Source organism: Salarias fasciatus, chromosome 18 (genome assembly GCF_902148845.1).
Source record: "Salarias fasciatus chromosome 18, fSalaFa1.1, whole genome shotgun sequence".
In the NCBI taxonomy this organism is placed as follows: domain Eukaryota; kingdom Metazoa; phylum Chordata; class Actinopteri; order Blenniiformes; family Blenniidae; genus Salarias; species Salarias fasciatus.
Genome location: NC_043762.1, coordinates 12,859,145 through 12,879,960, shown reverse-complemented (window position 1 = coordinate 12,879,960; position 20,816 = coordinate 12,859,145). Strand labels below are relative to the sequence as shown.

The window sequence follows — 20,816 nt, the reverse complement described above, 5'->3', positions numbered from 1 at the left end:
CATATATTCTATAGCACAATCAAATATTTGACCTAAGATTCACACATCCACCTATCCTCAGCGAAATGAAGAACGGGTCTCCCGCCTGTTACAGTCACACTTTCACGTGTTCACCTTTGGCCCATTTATATTCATCAGTTCACAGTTTAACTTTATAACTCACTGAACTCCTTCACACTTCACTGTAATAAGAGTAGAAACTGAAATGTAAAGTGCAGTAACTGACTGCTGTATGAGTATTTCCCTACACCTTTTTATATATTTATACTGTGCAACATCCAGGTGTTTTATGCATTTTATTGTTCTATTTTAAATAGCTGATTTCATTTATGTGGCACATGCACAGACGGCATTTACAATTTAGCTTTTTTCCCCCCAAAGACTATTCTGATCATCAGATTCTTCCAATTCCAACCTTCTAACCCATACAACCACCATTTGATCAAGAGCCTTTAGCTGCTCAGCCCTTGACCTCTGAAACTCACTCCCACCCAACATCCAAAACGTTTGATCCCTCAACTGTTTTATATACCAACTTAAGTTACTTTGAAATAAGCAGATTCATGCTAAATGATGTTGGTCTGCTGCAAATCCCTGAAAGACTTAATATTCTTAACGTTTTTTTTTTTTTTACTTTCAACATTTTCTTGATGTAAATTGCCCTGAGTGTCTTGAAAGGTTCATTAATAGAAAGTGTGGCCCAGAGGTGCCACACGTTTTAGTCAATTAACTCTTAAAACCATTCTACAATTTACTAAATGTCACATTTGGCACTTGAACTGTGAGATAGTTCTTTTGAACATTAACCTGGTGTGTAAATATTTCTTTCACCTTCCTTCCCAGTAACAGACAGGAAACCAAAACAAGTGAAACGTTGCTTTAACTTTTATTTACACAGTGAAAATGAAAAACAGAAAACTTTATGCATGGATGACCTCTTCTAAAAGAAAAGGCTCAAAAGCTGGCTGCTATATGTATAGACATTTACAGTAAAATGAGAGATGTTCCCCAACACACACACAAACAACACAGTTTGCACATCTCAGAAGCTGCAGAATAAAGTTGCATACAGACTCTAAGAGCGAGCGGTACATGAACCGTACTCAACGTTTCCTAGATGTAGTGACAACGCACTTGATATAATAAGCAGTAATTTAGAAATATACCAATAATAATAATTAAAAAAAAAAGATCTTGCAGCTTTGTCTAGAAGGCACATGGTGCACGTTGCCATTCATGGCTACTTAAAGTTCATGCTCGGAGATGCTGTTAGTATCCTGCTTCCCACCTCACTTTTGATTTTATCAATATAAGGCTGAAGTGTTTTTGCTTTTCATAGCTTGCATTAAGGACAATCAGCAAAGCCTTGTGGATAGCAATGACACATATGTACAGTATACTGTAAAAAACAAAAGAGGTGAAAACAATTCAAAGCTATGGAGTCCATGAGAGGAGGAGGACTAAAGCTGGTCTGCTGCTGATCAGCTGTTACATCTGACATGTGTCAAGTGTTTGGAAGCTGGAGAATCAATCCAAAGTTACTGAAGGTCACATCCTGAGTATGTGTCTCAAAACTCTGTCGAAGTCCACCACCGTGAGACAGTTTCCACCACAAAGAAGAGACTCTTACATTCCTCAAAGAAGAGTAGAGGCTAGAAAATGCTTGTTTTTCTTAATAAAAATAGAGTGTGTGTCAGGACTAAACATGTTTACTTCTGACACACAAGTGAGTCCTACCTCAAAATAAGTTATCTTGAATTTAATTCTTCAATAATTCCAATGCCAGTTTCTCTGAACTTTCTCTGCTCGTCGATGCTTAAAGTTTAGTGCATAAACCAGGACGACACGGGGGAGTCTAATCTTTGGAAAAGAGTGAACATCAGATAATATCAGGCCTCCCACCTTTAGTGTGGTTATCAGATTCAGGCCCAGTGAAACGTTAGGATGGGACAGAGAGACAGAGAGAAAAGGGAACAAGGACAGCAAAGACACACAATCCCTCTGCTTTGGTTCAAGTCGGCGCCGTCTTCCCACTTAGCCCTCCTGTCCAAAGTCCTCTGTGAATTTTTTCAGTTTCTCCAGGTCCTGCTCGTTCACTGTTGGCTTCGTGTTGGACTGAGACCTCAGCATGTCGGCCTGGAGAGGAAAATACAGCAACAAATCCGGCTTGTTTAAGATTCTCTTTTTGACACTCCCAGCCTGTGCGAGTCAGCGGCGTGAGGACACAGAGGAGCCAGATATCAGGGCACACTAAATTGTGCTGCGGATTTGTGCTCCTTACCATGCAAACTACGGGCTCCATGAGCTTCTCTCCAGGCACGTCCACCCACGACATCTCAATGGCATTGGGGTCGCCGGGCGAGCACGGGGTCAGGAGGTCATCTACGGTCACATTGGGGTCGGTTCTTGAAGGACCTCGTACCTGAGTCACATCAGAAATCAAATCTGGTAAGTTAAGGGGGAATTTAACAAAAAAAAAAAAAAAAAAAGGTTAAATGTGAGAGATTTAGATCAGTTTTATTGCAGTTTGCAAGAGTTCTGATTGTATAAATTACATGTAATGGGCCATTTTCTCCTTGGAAAAAAAAAGATCTCAGTACTTCACTAAATAGTACTTCTGTTTTGTCTCAGAAACCTCAACACGTGAAAGACAACAAAAAAAAGTGTCAAGATTATTAAACGATTTCCCAATGGGAGTGGTTATATATCATGGTCAGTTAATTCATGATGGGGATGAAGGAGGGGGGAAGATCTGGAAGGATGAGTGAGTCTGATAGCTTAAGGGAAGAAGCTGTTCCCAGATCAAATATGGAAGATGAAACAGTTCATTCAAGAAAGGATGGGAATCTATAACCTCCTGATCGCTCCACAGAAACCATTAAAACTCTGCGGGCCGGAGCGTCTCTCACCCGTTTGAAGTGGGTGGCACACTGGACCTTCCTCACGGGCTGCATCAGGGCGTCTCGGACGATGATGCTGACATCGGCGCCCGAGTACCCGTCCGTCTTCTTTCCCAGGGTGACGAAGTCGGACTCGGTGAGGCTGTTGGGCGTGGAGCCCAGGTGCAGCTTGAACATGTAGGAGCGGGCGTGCTCTTCAGGAAGCGGGATGTAAATCCTCTTCTCAAACCTGAGAAGAAGGAAAAAACAATACTTTGTAATGTGTTCATTTTAATATCAACATAAACACTTTCAAGAGTTTCTCTTATCGAAATATACAAATACATAAAATCAGTATTAATTGTCATTTCTGCAGATCTCTCTATACTCGCATAAATGGAGGAGTGTGGGACTCAAACAGCCGTGGTTACCTTCTCCTGATGGCAGAGTCGAGAGTCCACGGGATGTTTGTGGCCCCGAGCACCAGCACGCCCTCATTGTTATTCCCAACACCTGCGAAACAACAAAAGGAGGCACAAAGGAACATGAAAAACTGTCTGCTTCTCAATAAAGTCCCAACATTTGGAGCACTAAAGACCAAACGCCTGCAGCTCTCTAAACTATTCTGTCACATGAACAGCTGGAGGAAAGTTGGCTTTCTGAAAAGAAAAAAAAGATGAAGAAAAGGCACGAGACACAACATATGGTTGAAATTCACTTAAATGCATTTGTGAACATACTGAGTAAGTAGTTTCTGCTGCATTTCTTCTGGTGTCCAACAGCAGAAGACATTTTGCCCATTTACAGTAATCTGTGTGATTTCGTACCTCTTGGCCTAACTTTACATTGTAGTCAGTGGGAACTAATTGTAGCTTCATTAAACATGTTTCAGAGAAACAGCTGCAGTTGATGTGCTGGGTGGAGTTGTGTTTATTCAGTTTGTATTGAATGTGCAGCTGCTTTACAATGTCATAAAGAAAAGAAAGGGCGTGTCTCCTGCTCAGGGCTTTTCTCAAAGATTTCTCAGCTCTTCTACTTCATGCATTTAAATACTTTTGTATAAAAGATTAGAACAATTGGACAATAAAATCAAAGACATTTCTTTATATTAATATTCAATAATCGTGGTTTCACTGAAAATGCACCGAAACTGAAATGCTGCTTCGACTGCACGAACATTGGATTTCTGCTTTCACTTCCCCAAAAAACTCAGTTCGAGTGTTTATAAAACACGAGTAACGTTTCATTTCTACATATTGTGGCTCTGAGGGGAACCCGGGCCCACCGGGTTCAGAATCTCACCCTGCATCTGGACCAGGAACTCTGTCTTGATGCGACGAGCGGCTTCGCTCTCGTTCTCGCTCCGGGAGCCGCACAGTGAGTCGATCTCGTCGATGAAGATGATGGAGGGCTTGTTCTCCCTCGCCAGGCTGAAAAGGTTCTTCACCAACCTGAGAGGAAAAACAACGGAGAGAAGATTTCAGGAGTTGTATTATTCTATTCCACAGAAACTCAAGCTGCGGTGGGTTGTTGGTGGAGTTTTTGATAACGACGGAGACAAACGCTCACTTCTCGCTCTCTCCCAGCCACTTGGACACCAGGTCAGATGAAGAGATGGAGAAGAAGACGGAGTTATTTGCTTCTGTGGCGACAGCTTTGGCCAGGTAGGACTTTCCTGTTCCTGGAGGCCCGAAGAGGAGAATCCCCCTCCAAGGGGTTCTCTTCCCTGTCAGACAGACAGGTTCAGTGCAACTCGCCAAAACACTGAAGTGGATCCTTCAGGAAAAAACTGACGCTTCTTATGGACTGGGAATCAATACCTGTGAAGAGGTGGGGGAATTTGATGGGGAGGATGACGGCTTCCTTCAGCGCCTCTTTGGCTCCTTCTAAACCGGCCACGTCGCTCCATTTGATATTTGGTTTCTCCATGACAATTGCACCTGGAAAAACAGACCACAAGACTGTTAAATGCATGAACTAATCCATATATTTATCTTTGGTACTGTGGACTCCTGTAACTCCCGATTTCTTTCTTTAAAAAAAACAAACAAAAAAAAAAATCTATAAGCTACAGCTGATTCAGGTCACTGCTGCTTAAATCCCCACAAACAACAAGAAGATCAAATCTGCAGAAGCTGCTTTGAGTTTTCATCTATAAGTGATAATTTCCTCAAAAATGCAGCTGAATTTTTCTATGTAAATCTGAATATTCCTCTAAAAAAATGTACATTTTAAAGCTATAGTGCGTAACTTTTAAATGTCTATGAACGTCCGTTTTAGCCAAGCCACTACTAGTGGAGATGACAAAATGCAGATTAAGCCGATCGGCTCCTCTAACATGTCGCGGGATTTTTCAGGATATATAATTATTGCTTTGCGTGTCGACCGGCGACATTCCCGCGCTGGCGCGCAGGAAATTACGCATTTTACGTCACAACAAGAAGGGAGGGGGAGGACGCGTGGAGGGTCTCATAGCAACAGGCTCAGCTCACAGTCTCAGGCAGACCGAGGAAGCCACATGCGACTTCAGGGTTCAGTCCGGGCGCCCCGCCCGCGCTAAGTTTTGCAGCACCCGGACAACGGAGAGGGGGGAAAAAAAAAAAAAAAACCTCTCAGACGGCGAACACCGGCAGCATTAGCAGCATTAGTGGCGTTAGCAGCCAGCAGCGTTAGCAGCAACACCACACGCTACCCCCCCCCCCCCCCCCCCCCCAAACTCTTTTCCTGTAGGAAACACTGTACTTTGTGTGTAACACTTCGTTTTTCATCAAGAAGCAGCTACTGGAGACCAACGGACGACAAATGATTTCTGCTGACTACCACTGGGTCTTTTCATCCACTAACCTGTCAGTTACAAATTAGCAGGCACCTTGTCTCCCATTTTAATAAGCTATTTACATTTCTGTGGCAAAAAAAAGAAAACAATTACCTCTTCGAAAGAATCCATTTTTTTTTCACCAGCTGTCCTTATTCATGCAGAATAAAAACCGTTTCCAACTGTGATTTGCGCTGTGGAAATGCGAATCACCTTGGCAGATTGGGGGGAGGGGGGAGGGGGGGCACTGGGGACACCCGAGCTACTTCATATGGAAGCGCCGGCTTTATTGTTGTAATAACGCAGAATTCCGCTAGAGGGCGACCGAAGTTACGCACTATAGCTTTAAAGAGTGACTTGTGCCAATACGTCACGCTTTTGGATGCACCTTTAACAGTCGTGACTGCATTGATCAGTGTTCTAACAGGCTCTACACCACTAAAGGAAAAATGTAGGTGACCTATGTGATGTCTGTCTGAGTCAAGTATCAATGGGTAAAAGTCCCTCGGAGCAGAGGGCTGTGTGTGCATTAAAAACCAGTCAGTTTCAGCTGCAGCTGCCTCTGGTGCAGAGGAGAGATGAGTTCCTTTAATACTACACAGTGAGTGGATCTATGGGTAATCAGAAATTAGGCACACACAGAATATAAGAAAGAAAACAAAACAACAATGACATGTACATTTTGTCACTGATGGAGACATTACTGATATCAAGGTACAAGATGAAAACTATGAAAGTATTTTTCATTTCATGGTGACGTGAAACTAACATGCATGAGCCTGAAAATGCATTTAATTAGACAGTAAATGCAGATTAATTACAAGTGGCTCAAACATGGTTAAAATGACTTTAATCCTCCTGGAATGACCTGATTTCTGGAAATGGTCTCATGGACCTCACTGACTGAGGACAGGAGACACATGTGGTCCACATCTGCCTTCAATGACAGGTGACTTGGTTTAAATGGAAAAGATAATCAGCATTTTTTTTTTTTTTTGCTACCAACCTGAGAGCTGATTCTGAAACTTCTTTTTCTCCGGATCGTCCCCGTCATCACTTTCACTCCTGCACACAAAAACATTTCAATACATATGAGTGAGCAAAGGTATTTTTGTCTCTTTACAAGGAAGCTGCTTTTCACGGTGAATGAGAAAGGCGTTACGTAAGCCCACACACACTGGCCCTCCCGTGAACACACCCTTTGTCATCAGACTGCGACTCTTTGACGGGCTTGGAGGGAGGAGCCTTCTCCTTCTTCTTCAGGTATTCTTTCAGCTTCTCCGCTCGGCCCAGGTACTCGTTGCACTTCTCACGGATACTCGCTTTGGCTCTCTCGCCGTGGGCTTCGTCTGAGTGGGCACACAGAGAGAGATGCGCTGTTCGACAAGTCGACCTTCTCCTGTCAGGCCACAGCCACGTCCACTAACGTGACTGGTGCGGCTAACGCCTTACATTTCACCACGTGCAGGAAGTACTGAACGGCAGCCTGGTACAGACGCAGAGCCTCCTCAAAGTTCTGAGCTTTATCCTCCTGAGCCGCCTTGCTGGCGAGATCAATGGCTTTCTAAAATAACAGGCAGACAAGACGAGACACACACAAAAGAGCCCATGTTAGTGGCAGAGACACTGACAGAGCTGCTTAGAGTCACCGGCCGGGCTAAGCTCTTAAAGCAGTCATGAATCCAACGTCACAGCGGGATTTGGTTTCCTGTAAAAACACATTCAAAAGCTGAGTGACACTCTCCCACCAGTTTGACTTGATAATTGAGGCAGGTGCTGCCCACCATGCTACACGGGACAGGGGCGGGGCTTACTCCTTTTAACCACTCTCATTGGTTATTAGACTCAGGATACGCTCTGCAGGAAAGGATGAGTCATCAGATATCTGATAACGTTTAACAGGAAGACAAACAAATACAGTTATAATATTAAAATATGAGCTTTTAGACGAAGGAAATAAACAACTAGCTCAGGAAAACAAGATAAACAATGGGGAAAATTTTAATTTACATATGAATAATTAATGTAAAACATCTTGATCAGTCTGTATAAACTGATTTTGTAAAATCACATTTTTTAAATTATTTATAACTTTATAATAATAAATATGTATATATTTGTTAATGTATAAAACAGTTTCAAAAAGAAGCATTATAAAAACAAAAAAATATATACATAACAAGGCAGGGACAGAATCATTGTTTTTCATCAATACTTTCACCACTTGTGAGTTTGCAAATAATCAATGGCTCAAACTTCTCTTTTACACTTTCTAAAAAAAAACCACTTTCCTAATAAGCACTTCATTTATTGCCATGAAGTGTGGTCAAACTTAAAAATATCACAAGTTGTCTCTGACTGTGGAGAGCAGAGATAAACAATATTTCTAGATGGAAGAATAAAAAGTTCAAATTGTGCGAAATGTTTGACCGAAGACAAAAAGACGCTAGTGAGTCACTATGCCACTTTTTGGTTCAAAGTTATATCACAACACAGCTGCTAATTTTGCAGAATTGTTAGTTTATAATGGATTCTTTTCATTTTATGACATTATTTGCACATTTTAGAGAAAATAACAAAGAAATCCAGCATACATCCTGAATATAAATGAAATGCGCAAAGCTCAATTGTTACCAGGCCTGGAGAACTGATGATCTGGTCAAATCTGAAAATGCATTATAAGCAGCTTGTGGGAGTGAAGGGGGTTTTAATTACGTGAAGAAACTTAACTTCAAAAAACAGTGTTTGTACAAGTAAAAAAAAGTGTTTATTTTACTGTGTAAGATGGATCAGTGGACCAGTTTGCAGTTAAGCGTAAAAATAAAGTTCAAATTTGAATCATATGAAGAAAGAGAAAAAAAAAACAGCCATTGACAGGCACTGAGAATAGAAAATTATTCCATGAGATAATTTGCATACAATTAGTATACATAATTATAAACTTTGTTGGGATAATTGTTTTATGTAACTAGAAATACATTTAGGATCTGAGCTGATGATGTGAGTAATTAGAGAAGTCAAAAAGGGCTGAGAAAGGAGAAGATTTCATTTGACTTGTATTTCCTTTCCTTTAAACATTTCTGTTCTTTCATTTTTAAATTGCAACATCAGTTTTAAACTTCAGATGAGAATAAAATCAATCATTTGTGATGCATGATAAAGAATTCATATCAATTACCTGAATCACTTAAATAAAGCTGGTAACTTATATCCAGACACACTTGATCATACTTTGCCCATCATTTTGCCCACAGAATCAACACTCACTTTACAACCCTTGCTAATAAAATATCAATTGCATAGGGAAGTGTTTGACCTTCTCCAAGAGGGTGAGCATCAAGTGTTGATGCCCAATAAAAAAAAATTGGAATAGAAGCGTTTACTTCAGGTCATATTTGATATCAAAACAGATATTTATGGTAAAGTGCATGATGTACAGTACGGCATTTGTTTTTAAGATGTTTATCCAATGTGAGGATAAAACATGAAACTATATATATATATATATATATATATATATATATATATATATATATATATATATTATATATATACATATATATATATATTTATTTTTTTTTAGCGTTAAATATGTTTGTACAGAAGACTCGACACTGTATGGACGAATTTTGAAATTTCTTTTTGGGGCATTACCCTCTTCGGGACTCCAACGATGGTTATGAAACACACAAGCACATCAAATTAAACACCACGACAGGAAATAAGTGTAAGCACATAGCTTATGAGACGTGGTCAGTGTGGTTGAAAAGGTGGGCGAAAACCTCCTCAGATCTCCAACAGTAGTGTTATTGAAATTAACCTGACTTAATAATACGACACTTCATCTGTGCGGTGAAGCCTCAGACAGGCTAATAATTAGAGGCCTAAGTAGTTAACTTTAACTTCCTTACAGTAACAGTAACTTTAATATACAACTATATTACAGTTTGTCGCATTCAGCTTTCTATTCGTGTCTTTTTAAAGGTCAAATAAAACTGGCTTGTTAGCAACGTTAATCTCATTAGTTGCTTTGTTAGCAAGTAAAAGCTCTTTATAACGTTATCAAGCCATCGAAACAGAAAACTCGCACTTTTATAACTCAAAGGTGTAACAGTGACAGTATGGAGTCATTTTTTTTTCATTGTTTACAAATTAACTGTGGACTCTGTCGTGTTAGCCACCTTAGCTAATCATGCTAATTAGCAGCTAACGCTACGAACATCTCCTTGATGTTCAGTGAAAGTAAGTTAAAGCCAACAAAACGCATCAAAACCGGACAATCCGCATCAGTTGTCATCAAGCGAAGCACTTTTCGGACTTTACTTCAACCCTTAACCAACTTTTCGAGGCAAATTTGCGACCCCCTTTTTTCCGGGCTGGTCCGTAACTTACCTGTAAATTGTTGTTGGCCATGACGGCTAATCACAGGTCCAATAGTCGAATCAAACGTAACGCCGTCGTGCGTAAACGACCCGTAAACGCTACACTTCGGAATTCTAGCCGTGTTAGGACCCGGTCAGCGCGACAATCGCTGTTTTTGTTGCACTTGTTTTCCTTTCTCGGGTCGAGGAGGGAACTTCCGTATTGAAAAGTCGATACTGGCGTAGAGCGGAATGTAATGACGTCACCACGCAACCGGGCGCAAGTGACACACGTGACGACGACGTAAGACGATAAAGTCTGATAAGGGGGGGGGGAAGTTGCACAGTTTCATTAACTTAAACTGCGCCCACACCCTTCATTATAATTCAACAAAATGAATATTTGATCTTTATACAAAAAACTTTGCTTCATCGTTCTGAATTATTATATAATCCACAAAGGAGGCTGTCAAGATCAAACTAATCCTGCCAGCTAAAACTCCCAGAACAACTTCAGTCAGTGGGTGTGAAGGCTTGAAAGTAATGTCAAAGTCCAGGAATGACGCTGTTTAAGAGAAGGCACCGATTGATGCTATTAAAAATGTATGAAGATGTATAATGACAATGATTATTAATGAAAATTATGTCACTCACATTAAAACATTGTGTTACAGTGTACAAGAGGAGATGAGTGTGTGCAGGTAAATGTGCATGTGTGTGGGCAATGTGTAGTTAGGGGTACCTGGACTGTAAGCTAAGCAACTGAGATATACAAGTGGGTTCAAATAAGTTTGTTTTTTACCTTTTCAGAAATCTTCAACTTTCTAGTGATTTGTACATTTACAAGTCTGATATAAATAAATGATTTTCAGTAAATTAGCACAAAACTTCAGTCATAAAAAAAATCAGTTGTTCAGTGAAAACACAATCAGTTCTAAAATGTCATTTTAACCGATAAAACATTCCATCAACTGTAATATAATTCTGGAATAAATTTTTAAGTCATAAAATATTGCACATTTTCCAGAAGAAACTATTTTTGAACTGTTTTTAGGGCTGAATTTTAGCAGAAGCGTCCATATTTTATCTCTTTCAAACCAAATGAGTGTTTGTTGATGTACATAATATAATATTTGCTTAATTGTGAAGATAATTTCTTTAACAACCTCTTTAATATCGAGATACGCCTGCAGCTCTTCCACTCTGTCCAGGTACTGTTTGCATTTATCTCGAATCTTCTGGTTGCCGTCTTTGCCCTGTGGCTCACCTGATGGAAGAAACAGAAACATTTAGGCAACACACACATTCGGCACAGGCCCAGGAAGCAATCATCAGCCCATCTTCCACAGCAGCTTCACTCATATAAATCCAGTCATATGCACTGTATTTAGTCAGTGCACAGATGTTTCACAGATTCACAGATTTTGGGTAAATTCAGTAGATTGTGTGCACGAATGGATATCTATTCCACCCAGCACACTGAATTTTCCACGTCCACGTCTAGAAAATAGAATCTACTGAATCGTGCGTTGTACGTCTTGTTTCGTTCAGGCTTTAAACTTCATCTTCATGTTTGGATTTATAACTTGCAGAAATAAGAAAAGACTGCTGGGCACTTCCAAGATTTGTTGGAAAACTGCAGGCACGGCCCTCAATGACTTCACTGAAGTGCATAAAATGAGGCCAGACTGGTCCTTTTATTTCCACCACACCCACTTCGCCACCAGCCCCGACTGCTTCCTTCTGGGTGATCGCATGAAGAAAACAAGGACTAAAAAGCTAATTTCCCCCTGCTGTGATCAATCTGTTCGATGTCTTGTAGAGTGATTTTATTTATACTGTTGTCTAATGTTTCTTTGCTCCAGAATTAATTGCCCCACTGGAGGATAATAAAGCTCGACTTGTACATTTGTCACCGCAGTAAGGAGGATTACGCACGTTTCAGAATGTGCAGGAAGTACTTGACGGCGTGCTGGTAGGAGCGGATGGCGTCCTCGTAGTTTCCAGCGTGGTCCTCCTCCGAGGCTTTCTGCGCCACGGCGATGGCTTTCTGAAAGCATCAATAATAACACGCTTTGTGTCCTTCTGAAAGCAGCCAGACAATCTGTGCAGAAAGCTGAAATTCTCCTTGAGACATGTCAAGATGCGGTAGCACTGTCTGAAATCTGAAAGTGGGATCAACTGAAATTTTAACAAACTTCTCAAAATGCTGTGTTTGTTCTAATATACATCTATTTTCTTCCTGCTCCAGCATTAATAAAATTTCATGAGATTTGAAAACCAGCAAATCCTGTATTCATGTACATTTTTCATGTTTATGTCACTGAATTTCTGTGAAGAATTTTTTCACATGTCTTGATCAGGAGTTTGTTGGGACAGAAAAAAAAAAGATTTGAACTGTAGAACAAAAAAGTACAATTAAAAGCAGCTGAGTCACTGATGGGACATTTAATTAACCGTGTCATTTCACAGACTGCCACTGAATCTGTGCAGGTCATGTGAAACTGTATTTATGGTGCTTGAGTTCAGATGAGGAAAAACTTCAGGCAGTGCTTAAATCAGGGCTGTCAAACATATGGTTCGGGGGCCAAAACTGGCAGCCCACATTGAGTTTGAAAGTTGGGAAAATAACAACCAAACAAAAAAGTCGCGGTATTTTTTTTAACACAAGTAATTAGAGCTGCTAATTCCCATACGGGAGATGTGGACCAAATACAAGACTAAGAACAACGAAAGAATGCAAAATGGTGCGAATGAAGGACTTTCCACTGTGTTTTCTATCAGGGAGCTTCATAAAAAATGACAATGATGAAATTGTTCTAATTTTCTTTGTAAATTTAATGTTGTTCAGCTTTTTTTTGCGAAAATATATGGAAAGAAATGTGAACTTTTCCTTGATGTTTTCATATGACTTTGCACTAAAATAAAAGCAAACATTTGGAGCTGCTTAAATATTTGTATTTAAAGGTTTTGTTCAATGAAGAAAAGAAAACGAAGCTAAATATGACCTCCAGGAAAAAAGAACAATGAAATATTTCAAAATATTTTCGAAAAACTAAGTTTGCAGATTGTAATTCAACAACAAATACCTTAAAAAAAGAAATTGATGAAATTGAAGCTTTACTTGTAAACTGAGAGAAAAAGCAGCATCATACAAAAGCCGAGTCCATTTTTATTTGTGAATAAAACCTTTTCTTTTCCTCAGTTTGAAGGTGTGTTGATGTCCGATATGTGAGGTTGACTCTGTCCTGGTTATCATGTTGTAAATCGGAGATAAGCAGCTCTTTCAATGACATAATCAGAAATGAGCTCAGCTCGTCTTACGTATGCTAAGCAACTTTCTGCCAAGTGTGAACAAAACATTCACTCACGCTGTAAAAGTCAATGTGAAAAAGACAAATAAAACAGGGAGGGCAAGATATTTCCCCAAATTGTTTTAATGTGGGGGATATTCTGCCTCATTTTCAGAGGTTTGGCTAGGTAACAGAAAGAATCAGAGACACTACTTTAGGCAGCACCGTGTTTGTAACTGAATACAATACTTAAATAATTAACTTGGGCACAGTTACTGAACACTCATTCAGCTCAGCGTTTGTTACTTTACTCAGAGGTGAAACCAGTCACTCATCCCACTTGTTGTCCTCTCTGTTACTGTTAAATTAAACTCCTGTTTGCTTAAGGATGACCATCTCATTGATCTTGAACTAAGTCAGTGAGAAAACAAAGAACCTTGAGTTTTACTGATATCAGATGAATTTGAATAATCAATACTGAGGGTAAAGTGAATTTGATTCTGTCTCTCTCTGCTGTGCAGCTAAAGTCGCAGCACTCCTGCTTACCTGAGAGTCAGAACTGATCTTAAACTGACAGCAGCACGAAAAATATCCCACTCCATGAAAACTCCAAAAGAGATAACATCCAGATTTTAGAGCATCTTCCTCCTACTGACCAACTCCACTGCTTTTTAAAGATCAGTCACTCACTACATATTTGTATATTGGCGATTTAGAATAAAACAATACTTTCCAAAAGTAACTAGTTACTTTCTTATTTGCAATTACTGGAAAACCTACTGCAAACTTTCAGAGTGGGATAATGATAATGATATGAAACATTAACATGGTAGAAAGTAATTTTGAACAAAACAAGTGAAATGTCAGGCTAAAGTTTCATTAATTCTGCTTTTCAAGGTTGAAAAAGGTGTGCAAATAACTTATATACAAGTCTTTTCACTTCATTTCCATTAACAGGATAGTAACAAAACAGTTTTTAAGCACTAAATACTTGTAAATAACAACAGGAAAGTAATTCAAACACTCTTAAACTAACACACTTTATTCCTAATTTTAGAATAATGCTTTTATTTTCATCTTTGTTTACTATCATGTGCTATACAAAAAAAAAAATCCTTGTCTGATCAATCAATCCACTTAGAAAACAATTATAAATGAGGCAAAACTTTATAGTTTCACTTGTTATTACACATTTGGAAGCGGCCAAAAAAAGTCATTAAAATTCATATTTTTATTGTTAAATTCTGTAAATGCTTAATAAAAACGTTTCTGGATTCTATAAAGCTCTATATGAAGTGTCATGTTGTGTTGAAGTCACTCTACCAGCTGACTGCATGACTCACGAGCCTGACACTATTAAATAAGCATTGTTGTCCCGGTTAGGAAAGTTTTGTTTGTCCTGGTTTCAGTATTAGCGAAGCAGAGCAGATGAGCTCCAGCGTTCAGAATAACAACAACACATCCACTGAACTCAGGCCGTCAGGAAACATGAAGAAATGTACGTTAGGCATCCTACCTGCAGGTTAGACGGCTCCATGCGGAGTCCTGTGAGTCTTTCAACCACGACAGGCTGGATTTCTGATGACTGCCGGGTCTGGTTTTGGTTTCTTTCAGGCTCTGGAGCGTCTGAACAACCTGTTTGAGTCTTCCTGGTTGTACTTTTCACGCCCTCAGTCGCACGGAGCGAACAGAAAGCAGTCTGTCCGGTCACAGGAATGACGGACTGCGGGGACATAAACTCCAAAACATGACTCACACTGTTCCACTTACTGCTGCGGCGCGTTAAAACGAGGAGATCTGCTGAAACACTGGACGGAAAACTCGAGCGTTTGGGTCAAAGTTACAACATTTCACGGATCGAGGGAGGTTTGGTCAATAAATACAACAAACAACAACAAAAACCCGCAAGAAGAACAGTGGCAATTAGTTTATTTCAAAAATTCCCCTTTTTATTATGGTCACTACGTTGTGATGACCATATGTACCACTAGAGGGCGCCACGACATCACAAAAAGAACAATGGATCAGGTTATGCTGCGTTCACACCGGACGCGTCGCAAGCTTCGTGAGCGGCGCTTTTCTATGCAAAGTCTGAGGTTTATTACATTATTAAATTTTGATATTACCATTACCGTGATTATTATTCTGGAAAAAAGATGTAAAAATCAAACAGGTACAGAAAAATATGTGTGATAATTTTAATCAATTGTAATCACAAAACGTATATAGGGTAAGAAAATGGTGCAAAAACGCAAACAAAACATGATGAGGAATTTTTTTTTTCCCTAAAGAAATATTTTTAAAACTGATGACAGTGGTGATAGCAGCAGACAGTGGTGCAGAGGTTAGTGCTCTCCCCTGGGATTAAACCCCGGGGATGGCTTTTCTGTGTGGAGTTTGCATGTTCTCCCCATGTGTGCATGGACTCTTTACTCCTCCCACCCCCCACCCCCACCCAAAAAAAAAAAAAAAAAAATGCGACTCCAAGACCCTTGCCCCCCCCCCCCCCCCCCCTCCCCCCCAGGTCGTTAATGAAAATTATTACTTGTAAAATAAAGACTAAATCTATTAGCCATTTTTCATTTGTTCATCATTTAATAATCATAAAACAACAACAACAACAACAACAACAACAACAACACCTTTTTATCAACAGTTTTTTTTAAACTATTCTTGGAATTTGTTTTTGTTTCAGTGTGTTATATTAAGCATTTTTTTCAAGTAATCAGAAATTGCATTCTAAGTCCAAATATTGTTGGACAACTTCACCAAATGAATGGGTTTGATTGGATTTCATGTATATATTTGGTATTAAATATTCTCCCAATCTAAACTTTGAGAGGGAGTGCAGAGGAAGGAAGCAGGTGAGCAGGATTGTCCCTGGCTGTGCGCGCCGTGGTTGTGTGGTTGCTTGCAGACCTTTGGCCCTCTGCGGCTCAGTGTGGATCAGACCGTCGACAGAGAGCCGCGCTGTGGCGCACGGATTGGCTTTGGAGCACGGAAAACGGGAGCTGTTGGTTTTCTGAAGACATGCGGGGGAAATAACACACATCTTCAACATTGGATCACTACAAAACTTTTTTTCTTTGCTCATTTGTCTGAGGTTTCGGGGTCTGTTTAGTCCCAGTGGAGGTTTCCTGACTGCGCGCAGCGCCTCGTCTTCATGGAGCTCTCCAGATGACCGGACCCGCAGGCAGCGGGCTGCTCTCAGCATCTTAAGGAGGCTCTCCACCGAGGAACATGGCGAGAAGGATGAGGGGGGCTCATCTGCTCGCTGCTCTTTGTAGCTGCTGGATCACGCTTTTCGGGGAAGCAGACGGACAGCAAACGTTTAACGATGTTACCGGCTTCAGCCTGAGCCCGCCGTACTTCAACCTGGCTGCGGGCTCGCGGATCTCTGCCTCCGCGACCTGCGGACAGGATGAGGCTGGAGCGCCGCGGCAGGATCTATACTGCAAGCTGGTCGGAGGACCGACCACTGGACTTCCCACTCAAACGATACAGGTGAGCAATGCAACCTAAGCTGGGAACTCTGTGCGCGTCCATTCGTGCGTAAAAGAGGATCAACGCAAAGTGGAGGCGCCGCGATGATTATGGGAATAGAGGCACATGGATAAGAAAGGGGAAGACCTGACTTGTAAATGTAAATAAGATGGTCTCCGAGGTTTTATATTTGTGTAAGTACCACCATGTTTTATGCCCCCCCGTTGAGCTGTTTATTGCCCCTCGGGGGAACCCAGGCAACTCAGCCCCGCGCGCTGACCAACTTGTTCAACTGCCAGAAATAGATTTACACCATTGTAGTTGAAGCTCTCGTTTTCCAAAGGAAATACCCTTTCTACAGTGGTCATGCCCCCTCCGGGGCTTTTCAATACTCCAGACAATCAATGTCAATAATATATGTGTTAAGCGCTTTTGGGCGATTTGCTCGATTGCGCTGCGCAAATATAAATTAACACGCAATGGTCATGACCTATCAATCTTGCACATTTAGTTAATTTCAAATTCATGGAATGTCAGTGTAAGGTGGTATACGTCAGAATGATTGGAAACACGTTTCATAAAGGAACCCACCTCTGCCATGTTGTGGATCCATTTTTTGTGCAGCGCATTTGGTCAATCCCGCCCATCACCCAAAACCGCCTCACCTACACCCTGCATCTGCTTCACTGGCTGCATTAATTGAATGTTTTTCTAGCCTGTTCTCACTGGTCTGCTGCAGTTGTCTGCAGTGGTGCATGTTTCTGAACATTGAAGCGAACACTTAACTGTTATTAACACAGTTTGACAGTCGATGTCATGCATCTTTTTGAACTGAAGTGGTGATTTCAAATTGCTCTGAGGTGTGTTTTGGTTAACTGTGTGTGTTTGTGTGTCTGTGGAGAAGTGGTTAGCACTCGTGCCTCATCATAACAATGTTTTAGGTTTGAATGTGGGCCTGGCTTTGGGTTTCCTCTCATTTTTTAGATGAATTGATTAATTTAAAATGCCTGCAGAGGTAAATGTGAGTGGTTGTATCTCTGTGATTCTGGGATTGACTCCCTGCGGGATAGAAGATGGATGTTCATTCATTGTGCATTTGACTGTGTTCTACCATTAGAAGCTGCGTTTAGGGTTCAGTGTCTTGCTCTAGTACACTTTGAACTATCTGCAAAGCAAGATGAGGACTCAAACTACCAACCCAGTGACGGCTGATGACCTGTTCTACCAACTGGGCCACAGCTGCTCCTTTTCTGAACACTGAAGCATCGCTGTAAAAACTCTGATTCCAGATAACATGACCTTGACTTGCATTCCTTCTCCCCACTCTTTCGCACAGTTACAGGTGTTGTTTAGTGTTATTAAAAACCTGCATGTTTGACACCATTCAGGGTCAGTTCTGTGACTACTGCAACGCCGCCGACCCAAACAAAGCCCATCCGGTGAGCCACGCCATCGACGGGACGGAGCGGTGGTGGCAGAGCCCCCCTCTCTCCAGGGGGGTGGGCTACAACGGCGTGAACGTCACCCTGGACCTGGGTCAGGTGAGATTACCACGCCCTCGCCACGCGCGCCGACAGATGTTTCCCAGCTGCTCCGTGTTGTGGGGATAATGACAGCCTGTGGCGACGCTAAAAATACAGCGGCTGATTGTTGCACAGAGGGAACGGAGGAAAGTTGGACGCCGCTCCTCTGCTGTGAAATGCCGTTTTGCGGGGGTATGCGGGGCCGCTCGCCGTGTTCTCCCGCTGCCCCCGGATCAAAGACGTTTGACTCGGCGCTCTTCGTTCAGAGGCGTTATGTGATTATGTTTTCAGCCTGAGCTTCATCACCTCAGCCAGCAGTAATCATGTGAATAATGTGCTGCGCCTGGAGCCCGGCCAGGAACCAGATCCACGCCCCCTTTTGGCCGGACAATACTCTTCCATCATGACCCCGTGGCTCTGGCAGGAGGTTGGCCAACGGCCCATAGAATTGAACCTCACGCTCAATTATCCAGGGCGAGGAAAGCGAGGAATGCTGTCTCTGGATTAGGGATCAGAGGGATGTGGAGTCGGATCGGGGCGGTGCAGGTGGAGGCTTTCACAGCCAGACTAGTTTTGGGGGGAGACTTCTGATAAACAGCAACAACAGCGCCGCTCTCCACACGTGTGGCGTCGCTGCCTCCCGGTAGGCGCAGCGTCAGACAATGGATGTGGGCTTTTCTGTCTCTGTTTTTAGACCGAGCAAAGACCCCCCCCTGCAACGCTAAATATAGTCCACGTTACGAGGGGATGGACACATGCGGGGCCTGTGGGGGATGTCTGACTTTAATACGTGGTAATGCTCAGTTTATTTGGGAGCTGGGAAAGCAGCATTATTGCATTACGGCGTGCTAAAAAGAGCGAGGCTATCTCTGACTGTGACTACCAACGCAGCGTCACCTCACCCACATCTACGCACACCACGCACCTGTCGCGCACACATTTTTCTCTTTTTAACGGCGTCTGCCGCAACCACCGGGACTGTAAACTCGTATTAGCTGTTCACACCAGAGGCTTCAGTCCTGTTTCGAAGCATGGTTTTCTTTGCAAAACAACATTGCATTATATCTATGTTTTCCTTTTTTTTCGTATCATTTTTGTAGCAATGTTACGAAGAAATGTGTAAAATCAGGAAAGTCACGATCTCGACACTTGGATCACAATATGATATGATTTGATACATTGGAATTTATAGTCCCATATAAAGCCTATAAATGAATCTCATATTGGGCAGGTATAGCTCATTTTATTGGCTAAAGAGCTGAAATCTCATTTTATTTTTTCTGATGTTGCAATTTATTGAGAAGAAATTGAACAGTTTTACCAGCACAGCTTGCTGCCAGATGAGTGTTGTTATTGGGATTCCAGAATATCGATATCATATGATAGTAAAAATACTGACTTGTGCCTAAGTATCAATATGTGTGCACAACCCTAGATGTCAGTAACATCTTTAAAACATACTACACTTGCTGATAACATCATCAACATGTCAACAAAATTGGTCTGAAACATCCACAATACCATTTTAAAGACATATACAAACCAGAAAAATCTAAAATATACAACAATCTACAAAATAATACTGCGTCAGATTAAGATAGAATCTGTTTTTCTGTCATTGACTATGTCTGTATGGGTGAATAACTGGTTTCATGTCTGACTGCTGGTTTCCAGGGATAGGTGTTTGAAGGTGTCATTACTTTTTTCTGCAGTTTTCCCACACCTGAACGAGAATAAAAGGCCTTCTCAGCCTGTTTAAATCGGCACACATGCCTTTGATCTCTTGCGGTGGATTATATAAACTTATCCACATGCTTTAATTGTCGTTTCCTACATAAGGGCGTCCTGACTGCAGGTAGGAATGAGCCTTAAAGGCTGTTGAGGTGAAATATAAAGTCTCCCCAGGTCCCGTGACCACTGACTGCATGTCCATATTCATTAATTATTAATTATGATAAGAAATATGACCGTCCCCAGAGGGAAGGTGACAAACTCCTGAGTTTTAATCAGATAATTTAACTTTGGACTGGGCACACCTTTCTTCAAACGATCCGCTTCAAAACCGAAAAACCGGAAACAGCTCCCTGAAATAAAAAGCTCCTTTCTCTTTGAACCTGGCTGTTTTAACATAAACATCTTCTGTGCCATTATCTAATAAATCTGCTCAGACAGCGGCGGGAAAGCCACCTGCGTCGGCCTTGAAAGAAACCCCGGCGTGCTTTCAGCTCCGTTGTGCCCACATAGTTCAGTGAACACATCGTTTGTCGAGAGGGTTTCAAAAGAATCTCCAGATCCATCAAAAGCTCGTCAAACATCTCGACAGCTATAGGGCCGTCCGGGGTAATGCCCCAGCTTGTACTTGAGTGGCGGAGGAGAGCAATAAAACACTCTGGTAGGTAAACAAAACACATATTTTAGGAGAACGCCTACACGAAACACAACCTGTATCAGTCCAGGAGTTT

General features: G+C 41.5%; 2 protein-coding genes across 5 annotated transcripts in view; one reads left to right on the top strand and one right to left on the bottom strand.

The window, feature by feature from the left end:
- Window positions 1-869: 869 nt before the first annotated feature.
- vps4b (vacuolar protein sorting 4 homolog B) lies at window positions 870-15,013 on the bottom strand. 2 transcript variants are annotated; one of them, XM_030115240.1, is made up of 13 exons: window positions 14,865-15,013; window positions 11,994-12,105; window positions 11,222-11,322; window positions 7,147-7,258; window positions 6,893-7,043; window positions 6,701-6,759; window positions 4,700-4,819; window positions 4,449-4,605; window positions 4,182-4,330; window positions 3,311-3,392; window positions 2,910-3,129; window positions 2,282-2,422; window positions 870-2,136 (listed from the first exon to the last, which is right to left on the bottom strand). In XM_030115240.1, exons 1-13 carry the CDS (start codon window positions 14,883-14,885, stop codon window positions 2,035-2,037), a joined length of 1,527 nt encoding a protein of 508 aa, XP_029971100.1. In that variant the 5' UTR covers window positions 14,886-15,013; the 3' UTR covers window positions 870-2,034. The 2 variants fall into 2 exon arrangements, with proteins under 2 accessions (XP_029971100.1, XP_029971101.1); XM_030115241.1 differs by lacking the exons at window positions 11,222-11,322; window positions 11,994-12,105; window positions 14,865-15,013 and adding an exon at window positions 10,087-10,305.
- A 1,293-nt stretch (window positions 15,014-16,306) lies between these two features.
- LOC115405053 (laminin subunit alpha-3-like) overlaps window positions 16,307-20,816 on the top strand; it is a 58,025-nt gene continuing 53,515 nt past the window's right edge. For all 3 annotated transcript variants that reach the window (XM_030114481.1, XM_030114480.1, XM_030114478.1), the window contains exons 1-2: window positions 16,307-16,852; window positions 18,220-18,372. In XM_030114481.1, coding sequence (XP_029970341.1) covers window positions 16,589-16,852; window positions 18,220-18,372 — 417 coding nt within the window. In that variant the 5' untranslated portion in view covers window positions 16,307-16,588. The remainder of the gene's footprint in view (window positions 16,853-18,219; window positions 18,373-20,816) is intronic.